The sequence below is a fragment of the Lagenorhynchus albirostris genome, chromosome 11 (assembly GCF_949774975.1).
Source record: "Lagenorhynchus albirostris chromosome 11, mLagAlb1.1, whole genome shotgun sequence".
Lineage (NCBI taxonomy): Eukaryota > Metazoa > Chordata > Mammalia > Artiodactyla > Delphinidae > Lagenorhynchus > Lagenorhynchus albirostris.
In genome coordinates this window covers 94,326,619-94,337,300 of record NC_083105.1, presented here as the reverse complement: position 1 = coordinate 94,337,300, position 10,682 = coordinate 94,326,619, and the positions used below count along the sequence as shown (strand labels likewise).

Below are 10,682 nucleotides of genomic sequence, written 5' to 3'. Positions count from 1 at the left end.
GTATGCAGAAAGAATAAACAAATAAATTACTAACCCATTAAAGTGTTATTAAATTTATTATTGTTATTAAATTGTCAAAAATAATAAATTGTTAATAAAAAGAAGTGCTAACACTTATAAAACACGAGGTGCCACACACTGTTCTAAGTGCTTTGCATGTGTCCATTTAATTCTCGAGACTACTCTGTGGAATAGCAACTATTTCATCCCCAATTTGCAGATGAGGAAATCGAGGCAGAGAGAGATTAAGCAACTAGCCCTAGATCTGGCAGCTAGGAAATGGTGGAGTCCATTTGAGCTCATGTGGCCTGGCTCCAGAAATCTGCGCTCAGTCGGAGTGAGTGACATTTTTGCCTGGGGAGAAGGGTGGTGAGGGTCGCTGTTAGAATCTCTGGGACTGTAACCGTGGCACTGTCCTAGGACAGTTTCTCACGGGAATGAAGCGGTCCAAGTGACAGGTATCTTAGAACTTTTGTTTGACACTGAGAAGTCACATCACCTTTATAGATCTCAGTTTTCTCTTTAGTAAAACGAGGAGCCTCTAAGGTCCGTTTCAGTTCTAAGATGAATAATATCTTCAGCATTCCTGGAGTAAAATGCCGATCTCCTGGTGCCTGTGGGGAAGAAGCAGGTCTGTTCTTGCTTCCTTAGACCCTTCAAGCTAGAAGCTGCGGGGTAGGGTGCTGTGTGGATTACCTGGAAAGAACTGGTAACCAGAGATGAGGCTTAGAGCTCCAGGAAACCTCGACTTTTACCTAAGAAACACAGAGAAACGCATTTACTAGGTGCCTGCTGTGTGCTGCGTGTTTTAAACAGATTATATAATATCCTCACGATACGCTCATGAAGTAGGCGGTACTGTCTCCATTTAAAAAATAAAGCGGAAGCGTAGCCATACTGAGTGCCTTGCCCAAGATGGCCCAGCGAGTGATGGATGCGGGCAGGATTCAAATCCCGTCCGACTCCAAAGCCCACGCGCATTTCACAACCCGGCCCTACTTTACTATTATCTCATTCCATGCTCACCGCAAACCTATGCGGTGTATTATTTCCCCATTTCACTGAGGAGGAGAGTGAGGCTCCGAGTGGTGAAGTGACCTGCCCAATAAGGGGTCTGTCCCCGAGGGGGCGGAGTAGAGCGGGAGGAGTGCCACGTGGGCGCGGACGCCGCAGCCCGGCCCCTCCTCCCGGCCCTGCCTCGCGGTCCGGCTCCCACCTTTCCAGGTCCTGACCCCGCGCACCCCGACTGCGAACTACACTTCCCGGCAGGACGTGAGAGCGCGCACGCGCAGCGGGGCCTCCGCCATGGCGACCGTGCTGTCCAGGGCGCTCAAGCTCCCGGGTGAGAAACCGCAGCCCCGCGACCACCCCGCCCCCGCCGGGCCTGGGGAGATGGGGAGGCGAGACTCCGGGGGCGAAGCCGATCGGGGCCTGGCCCCAACCCGGGCGCAGCTGCCGGCGAGGGGAGGCGAGGCGGTGCAGCCCCCGCGGGCTGGGGTCCACGCGCCACCAGGGGGCAAATGAGGCGTTCGGCGGGTTGGGGGTCGTCGGCGCTGGGCGAGCCTGGGAAACACGGAGGGAGGGACGCGGGAGGCGCGTGTGGATGGTGGCTCGGCGCTGCGGCGGCGGCGAATGTCAGGGCGCGCGTCGCCACTGTCCCCAGGGGAGGGCGGTGAGGTTAGCATCCTTTCCCGAGCTACGCGAAGGAGGTACCGCAGGGTCTCCAACTCCTTCCGTCTTGGGCTGGACCTGGGCGGGGTCAGGGAGCAGCAGGATGGCGAGTGACCCCTTGGAGCAGCCTCTCCACTTAATGACAACATTGATGCTGCCTTGAGGTAGGTGGGACAGGCATTTCCCCTCCTGAAAAATGCGTTATTTGGCAAATTGACCTGTCCAGGGTCGCACAAGCAGTATTGGAAAAGCTTGGACTTGAACATGGGGGGGTCTTCTGACTCTAGATCCTGGGCTTTTGGTTGCACTTGTTCGGCCTCTGGCTCTGGAGCCTGAGCATTTATGAGGGAAATTATTTGGCACCTGCAAGTTGCAGATAATGGATGGAATATTCTTTCAGGAGGCACTCGTGGTGATGTCAACTTCCAGAGCTAATTCAGTACTTTGGGCAGCAGCTCCAAGTTTTTTGTTTTTGTTTTTCCTCTTAAACCTCCGGCATGGGACTGTGCTACTAGAAATGTGCTATTTTAATAAAAGTATATTTATTCTGCCCAAATAAATTTTAGACGTTAAGGCTTTAGAAAAATTTATGGTTTAACCTAAATAAGTTTTAAATATTAAGCTATAAACATTTGTTTGTTGGTAACTTAAGGTGTTAGTGGGAAAAACAGTTGTTTTGCCCGCTTGGGTAGAAAGTGCTAGTTGGGTGTCTGGCGGACATCCAGCATAAGGCTTCATGGGGATTACCGGGTCCTGTTTCTCAAGGAGTTTTCAGTCTGCTACATTGTGCCACGGATGACACTGGGCTGGCTATGAATTTTCATTTCTGTTCCCAGATTTCATGACCTCAGACACCTTTTTTTTTTTTTCCGCATGTGCTCATTAGAACATCGGAAGGAACACTGATAATATCTCTCTTGGAATGTGTATGTAACATTGGAATGAAATGGGGGACATGTCCCTCTGCCTGCAGCATTGACTTTGAAGAGAGTAGCCTTATGTATCCTTAGTGTAGGATGATATCCTCCCAAGGGGTAATGGGGTGTCAGACATATTTAGCTTTATTTCTTGTTTTCTTTTAGATTCCTTGCCCCCCTGCTTCCCCTCCTGCATAGGTAATTGTCATTCTCAAAGGCTGGGAATCCTGCTTTCGAAACTCTTGAGCTCTTTTGCATGCGGAGGCTTTGGTATTATTACTCCTGGAGTATTCAGTTGCAGTAACTTGGTCAGCCGACAGGGAAGGGAAGCGCAGTCTGGTCGTTGGGCCTGTGTTTGGGTGGCAGCAGGGCCCTCAGCGCTCGGGAGCGTTTGATACTTTTAGGCCCAGGTACAAAGGCCGTATGTTCTTTTATGTGACGTGGGTTTTTTGTTTTTTGCTTGTGCTTTTGCTTTTCTCCCTCCTGCCCTTTTCTCCCCTCCACCCCAAATACAATTTTTAGGTAGAAGTTGCTTTCTTAGAGCTCTTTTTGGATACCCTGTAATTGGATCTGTGAAGCTACTGTCCTGTTTGGGCTACTGTATCATGTTACCTTAGTTAACATTCTCGCTATTTTTTTTTTAAATTGAGTATCATTGACCTATAACATTATACTAGTTTCAGGTATACAACCTCATGATTTGATATTTGTAGATGTTGCAAAATGATCACCACAATGACATCCTCACTATTTTTACGTGTAGGGAAGCAGAGTAGAATAGTGGTGAAGAGCATGCGACAGACTTGGGTTAAATCCACTCTTTCAGATTAGTTACTTATTCTCTTTAAGCTTTAGTTTCTTCATACGTAATAATAATGTTATTGTGGAACATTCACTGTATGCCACGCAGTAGGGTTATCTGGCGTCGTAAAAGAGATGGATGTCCTTAAGAAGTCTGTTGACCTTTGACATGTGTTAAGTATTCAGTAAGTGTTAATTAACCATTCTTATCTTCATCATTAGCACCATGATCTTTACAAATGTGTTACCTTGAGGAAGACCTGATGTAATGTGCATATGACAGATGTCCATCAACCTGGTGAAGAAAGAACAGTTGCTGGGGATGTATTTCAGTCTCGTACCCTTTCACCAAGCTCAAGATGGAAAGATGTTTGGTCCACATGCATAGAATGAGGTTAATTAATAACAGAAGGGCAGTGTGACAGTCATAAAGCAGGGGGTGGGGCAACTTATCTCTTAAGAATATATATTTTTAGTCCATTTAAAAGTTTAAAGGTCAGGGCTTCCCTGGTGGCTTAATGGTTGAGAGTCCACCTGCCGGTGCAGGGGACACGGGTTCATGTCCCGTTCCGGGAAGATCCCACATGCCACGGAGCGGCTGGGCCCGTGAGCCATGGCCGCTGAGCCTGCGCGTCCGGAGCCTGTGCTCCGCAACGGGAGAGGCCACAGCAGTGAGAGGCCCGTGTACCGCAAAAAAAAAAAAAAAAAAAAAAAAAAAGTTTAAAGGTCAAACACTGAAGGGAATATAAGAGCATAATGTTATTGTAATGGTTTGTTTCATTATATGTAACTTGGAGAGATTATGTGGCCCTGGATAAACTAATTCATGATGCGAATGAGTTACCTTTAGTTGCAGTAGAGTGTGTAGGATAGTCTGTGTGAAGTGTAGTGCATGTCATAGAATAGTATGCATTATAGTATGTTTTCCTGAAAACACTTGGGGGTGGTACAGTTGCATGTCTTTCCTACCAATATTTTCCTCTATCCCATTTTGGGAATGCTGTTTACCTAGTAACCCCAGTCTTCCTATAAGGAAAAGTGACAGCCATGGAAAGCTCATTTATGTTGATTTACTCTGAAATCAGTGTCCCCTCTTTATTCTTTGGAAACCTTTCATTGACTAAAAATGCGAGTGGTAGCTGAAATCAGCAGACAAGAGGGTGGGAAAGTTGAAGCAAGGATTTGGTGTCTACCCCTCAGCCTGAGTATAATTTTAGGCAAGTCAGCGTACTGTCTGCCTCTTTTTCTGTGAATAGACAGAAAAAAAAATATTTACTTAGGACTTCTCTAATTAAAACTTGCCATCTGTAATAATTAAGCTGGGGCTTGTCTTTGCATTTTCTGGAAACATATATATTGTTAAAGTCAGTATGTATCTTCCTCTGTAATTTGGGCACGAACACGTGGCAGTCTGCTGCGGTCCCTTAAAGAAAGCCTCTGCGGTCTTGCATGCGTGCCTCTGCGCTTCAGAGGTGTCGTGTGGGGTCAGTTCTTGGACTTCGCGGCCCCTCTTCTTTCTCTGAGGATTCTTCTATTTTGCCGCACTGCCGTTTAGAAACGTACGTTACTGTGGAGAAGGCAGCCTGATTTTTGTCCCATCATTAGTGACTTGATTCTTTTCCCCTTGGCCTGCCTGCTCATGGGATTCCTTCTTTGTCCTTGAAGTTCGGTGCCTTTACTAGGATATGTTTCAATATGGATTATTCTTTTATTTATTTATTTATTTATTTTGCAGTACGCGGGCCTCTCACTGCTGTGGCGTCTCCCGTTGCGGAGCACAGGCTCCGGACGCGCAGGCTCAGCGGCCATGGCTCACGGGCCCAGCCGCTCCACGGCATGTGGGATCCTCCCAGACCGGGGCACGAACCCGTGTCCCCTGCATTGGCAGGCGGACTCTCAACCACTGCGCCACCAGGGAAGCCCTTAAATGTCATTTTTGGTTCCATTTTCTTTTCTGTTCTCTCCTTTAGTTATGCATTTATTGGATCACTTTTGTTCTTTTTATCTATCCCTTTCTCTCTAGTCCTTTTAAAAGCTTTGATCTTTCCCATGGGAAGCACAGAGATAGTTAGTCCAGGCTTCAGGCCAGACTGCCTGGGTTTGAATCCTTGTACTATCACTTACTTGCTGTTTAACTATGGGCCAGGTACTTAAACTTCCAAACCTCAGTTTCCTCATCTTTAAAATGGAGATAATACTGTGTCTGCCTTTAAGAGTTGCTGTGAAGATTTTCTGAGCTAAGACAGTAAAAGGGTTTGGAAGAGAGCATAGTAAGTGCTCAAAACTGCCAGCCACTGTTGTTATTTCCATTTCATCCTGCTTGATTTTCACAGTCTATCCTTTAAGTCTCTGACGCTGTTTTTAGCCATGTCGGTTCTTTTTGCTGATCCCAGTAAGGATATCCTTTCTAAAACTGTTTTTTTTAAATTAATTAATTAGTTAATTAATTAAGGCTCTGCCAGGTCTTAGTTGAGGCACACGGGACTTCGCTGCGGCATGCACGTGGGATAGAGTTCCCCGACCAGGGATTGAACCCGGGCCCCCTGCATTGGGAGCACGGAGTCTTACCCACTGGACCACTAGGGAAGTCCCTAAAATTGCTTTATTTTCTTCCATCGTTTTCCTGAGCTCTCCTTGCTTACTTTTCATCTTCTCTATTGCGTTGTCATTTACTCTTAGAAATACTATATTTTTCTTATGAGCCCTTATTTCAGAGAAGACTGTTTCTTGAATTTCTTGGATCCCAGGGGGAAGTGTAGGTTCATTATCTCTTCCGTTTCGTGGTAGAATTTGTCCAGCATTCGTTCTGTAGCCGGCTTCGTCCGCTAGGTTTTGTTGTAACTTCTTTCTTAGGTATTTGTAGAGCTTTGCAGTAGCTTGTGGACCAGGTACTAATGATGGCTCCTCTCTGATTCCTCTTCATGCCTAGATGGGTGGCTGCTTTAAAGCCAGCTGTTGGCTGACCCGTGGGCAGGAGCTGAGTGAGCTGGGGCAGCTGGAGGCTGGAACCTAATTTAGGCTGTCAGCTCAGATCCCTTTCCCATCAGTGCTCTTCCTTTGCGGATGTTTCTCTCCTGGCTGGCGTTTGCCACAGGGCCTTAGAGTGCTGTCTAGTGTTTACTTCTCTTCGTTTCTTGTGCCAGTTATCAATTTATTGCCCTGAGCTGCACATTCAGTTTTGTTGCCTGATCTGTGAAAGTGGATCCGGACCCTTTAAATACCAAGTTTGTCCTTCCTGGGATACAGTCTCCCCATCCTAGGATACCTTTTGGATTTCTCTTCCCATATTTATATTTACTCTCCTATCACTGTCTAATAATTCTTTATATGAAACTGCCCTCTTTGAATTACCGTCTGCTTTCGGTCTCCCTGTTGGACCCACACTGTCCAAAACATCCTCCTCTCGAGAACTGACGGTACTCCAGCGCTTGTTCTAACCCGCCGTGCTGCCAGCCTGCTTCTTATAAGGAGAGAAGCTTGTGCTTTTTCTCCTTCAGTCTTAACCTCGCCTTTGACCCTGTGGTGTTGAATGGGGCTCATTGGTGCTTCTGGGACCCCAGACTTTGTCTTTCTGAGCAAGAGATTATTTGGTTTGGCTTTATATCCATGGAACAAGGGAGGCAGCATAACTGATTGGTTAGGACTGTGGACTCTCATCAAATTGCCTGAGGTTGAATCCCGGCTTTTCTTGTTAATTCTGTGATCTTAGGCAACTTACCTCTCTCTATATTTTCATCTTTTTGATGAAAATGGGAATAATAATAATACCTACCTCTTAGAGTTGTTGTGGGGATTAAATGAGTTAATCCCTGTAAATGCTTGGACCAGTGCCTGGCATAGTAGCTCTCAGTACATTTCCAGTTGACATCCACGTCATCACCATTATTAATTCTGTGAACTCTTCTCATTGCTGGAGACTTGAAATGTATGTGTTCTTACTGTACTTCCTTAGTTGGATACAAGTTTCACTGCCTTTGGCAACGGTTTTCCATAAATTCTAGTTTGGGAATGTGGCTGTTTCCCTTCCCTCCCCCCCCCAATTTTATTTCTTTTTATCCCCCCGCCCCCTGGTTTTAGGAAGAGACAGACAGAAAGGCCTTCCTTTGCCATCATTAACTAGAAGCACATAATTTTGTTAGAGGGATCAGTTCAACAGCGGCTTTTTTTTCAAAGAATGACAAAGTGAGAGAGAGGCATGGACATATATACAGTACCAAGCGTAAAATAGATAGCTAGTGGGAAGCAGCCGCATAGCACAGGGAGATCAGCTCAGTGCTTTGTGACCACCTAGAGGGGTGGGATAGGGAGGGTGGGGGGGAGGGAGACGCAAGAGGGAAGAGATATCGGATATATGTATATGTATAGCTGATTCACTTTGCTATACAGCAGAAGCTAACACACCATTGTAAAGCAATTATACTCCAATAAAGATGTTAAAAAAAAGAAAACAAAAAGAATGCTTGCAATTTAGTTTTATAGATTTATTAAAGAATTTACAGATTTCTGCAGCGTGTGCAGTCGAGCTCTCTTCCTGCCTGTGATAGTATATCATATAATAAAAGTGCATTTCCTTTAAACCGTTTTGTTCGCCAGTATTTCATTCATGATTTCACTTTGGCAAAGGTGCTGTTTTAGGCTGTGTTTGTTGCAGGGTGGAAAGTGACTAGCAAGACTGAATTCAGTAAGGGTCGATGCTACATTTTTCACTAAAAACTGTGCAATTACAGGACAGCTTGAGTGTGTGTAGAAAGCGCGTGGGAGTTTTAGTTGAATCAGTTGTGTGATGGGGCTACCAAGGAAGCTGGCCTGCTCCTAGGTTACAGGAATTGAACTGTAGTGTCCTCTCTGACTAGGGAGGACACCGTTCTGCTCTTCTCTGCCCTGGTCACACTGCACCCTGGGGACTGTATTCACGTCTGGGAACCATCCTTTAAAGAGCACAGACATGTCACTTTGTGTCCAGAGGAGAGTGACCAGGATGTTGTGGAGTATCTGAAACAATGCGTCTTCAAGTAATGGGTTGAAGAGGTAGAGGTATTTAACCGGGGCTGAGGAGATTGGATCAGGCAGTGGGGAGATAGAATGCCAACCATAATAACAGAAGCTGAAATTTACTGAGTGTGACCCTAAGGCAGGACTGAGAACCATGCCTATGTTATCTTATTTAATCCTCATAACAGTCATATGGGGTAGGAACGATAATTATCCCATTTCACAAATAAGGAAACTGGGGTTACTAAGTGAAGAAATTTAATTGAGGTCACACAGTTAATGAGAGATGGAGCGAAGATTTGACTTAAGGTTGCTATTGTAAGGACTTGAGCTTGTAAATACCGTATCTTATGTTTCTTATGATTGGTATCTTCAAGTATTGTGCATGGGGAAGAGGGGTCCCAGAAATTAAAACTAAGACAGGTAGTTGGCAAATGCCCAGACATAGATTCCTGAATCAGAGTAAGGCGCTGCTTTCTAGACGGGAGGGTAGTGAGTTCCCTGATAAGGCTTCCGCTGAGGTGTATGCTGAGTGACTGCCCGGTGGGCGTTGGTAAGGAGGTGCATATTTGGAATACGGGTGGAGGTGGATTATGTGACCTTCAAAGTCTCTAAGAACCCTGAGATTTGGGGCTGCTGTATAGGTTTTCCTCTTTGTCAAGTGTATTCTTTTTTTTAACTTGAAATTTAAAAAACTGTGGTAAAATACACATAATAAAGTTTAGCATCTTAACCATTTTTAAGTGCACGGTCTGGTTAAGAATACTCACATTGTTGTACAGCCAAGCTCCAGAACGTTTTCGTCTTGCAAAGCTGAAATTCTATACCCACTAAACAACAACCCCACCGTGGACCTCTCCCTCCAGGTGCTGGAAACCACCATTCTGCTTCCTGCTTCTGTGAATGTGACTACATATAAGTAGAATCGTACAGTATTTGTGTTTTGGTGACTGGCGCATTTCACGTAACATAATGACCTCAAGACTCATTGGTGTTGTACGTAGCATGTGTCAGAATTGCCTTACTTTTGAAGGCTGAATAATACTCCACCATGTGCAGGCAGCACATTTAAAACATTCTGTCAGGTGTACTTTTTTTTAGCCAAAAAAAAAAAAAAAAAAACTTAAAAAAGTATCAGAGTTAATATTACAACAACCTATGGTTCTGTTTGCAAACTATTATAAATAAAGTTATCTGAGATGGTTAGGGAATGATGGGCCCTAATTAATAAAACCATTTGGTTCATAGAGGAAATATAAAAATTATGGGAATCAGCTGCACTGACTCTGTGGCATATCCTGGTGGTACTATTTTGCATGAAATTTCTAATAATTGCTTAATTTTCTTATAATTTAATAACTTAAAAAATCAAACTCAGTATTTATTGGACGAAATGAAGTGACATCACGAAGGTCCCAGTGACCAGAGAACATGAGAAATTCTTCCTTTTCCCCTTTTAAATATCCGGGTTGTATTTTCTTTTTTATATGTCTTCTTAACAAAGGATTTAACCATAGAGTTTACATTAGTGATAGCTTACCAGGTAATTTCCAAAACCAGCAACTTTTTCTTGGTTTTTATTTGGCTATAGCCTAAAATAAAGGCATAAACTCATCCAGTCGCTGGCTGCAAGGGCCAGGGGTGGCTCAGAAGGAGGTGGGCTTAAGCCCCCCGTAATGCCTGCCTCTGGCCACCCCTGCAAAGATATGGTCTCAGTCAAACCAGGGTACTTGTTGTATAAACCAGCCTCAAGACAAGTCCTTCACCTCCTTGTGCCGGCTGGATCCCACCCCTCTCGGATGCAGGCTCAGAATAGCAGTTTTCAGGTGACCACTGTTTACTGAAACATGTACTGAAAGGGCGATAGATTTGCAGGGAGGTTCTCAAAAGTAAGCTTTTGGTAAGACATCTCCAGATGACTTTCAGCATTTGACTTTCTACGTGGTTTCCATAGCAACAACTGGGAAGTCACACATATTGGCCTGTGAGGAGCAGGCCAACTGTGCAGAGAACAGTTGTTCTAAAGGTTTAGTGGAGGGAATTACCTGACAGTCCAGTGGTTAAGACTTTGCCTTCCAATGCAGGGGGTGTGGATTCAATCCCTGGTCAGGGAGCTAAGATCCCACATGCCTGGGGGTCAAAAAACCGAAACATAAAACAGAAACAATTTTGTAACAAATTCAATAAAGACTTTAAAGAGGGACTTCCTGGTGGCGCAGTGGTCGGGAGTCCGCCAGCCAATGCAGGGGGCGTGGGTTGGAACTCTGGTCCGGGAAGATCCCACATGCCACAGAGCAACTA

The 10,682-nt window shown here is 45.2% G+C and overlaps 1 protein-coding gene across 1 annotated transcript in view; it reads left to right on the top strand.

The window, feature by feature from the left end:
* The first annotated feature begins 1,246 nt into the window (after window positions 1–1,246).
* Window positions 1,247–10,682, top strand: part of FAM234B (family with sequence similarity 234 member B) — a 35,976-nt gene continuing 26,540 nt past the window's right edge. Inside the window, exon 1 of the mRNA XM_060166844.1 lies at window positions 1,247–1,342. Coding sequence (XP_060022827.1) covers window positions 1,306–1,342 — 37 coding nt within the window. The 5' untranslated portion in view covers window positions 1,247–1,305. The remainder of the gene's footprint in view (window positions 1,343–10,682) is intronic.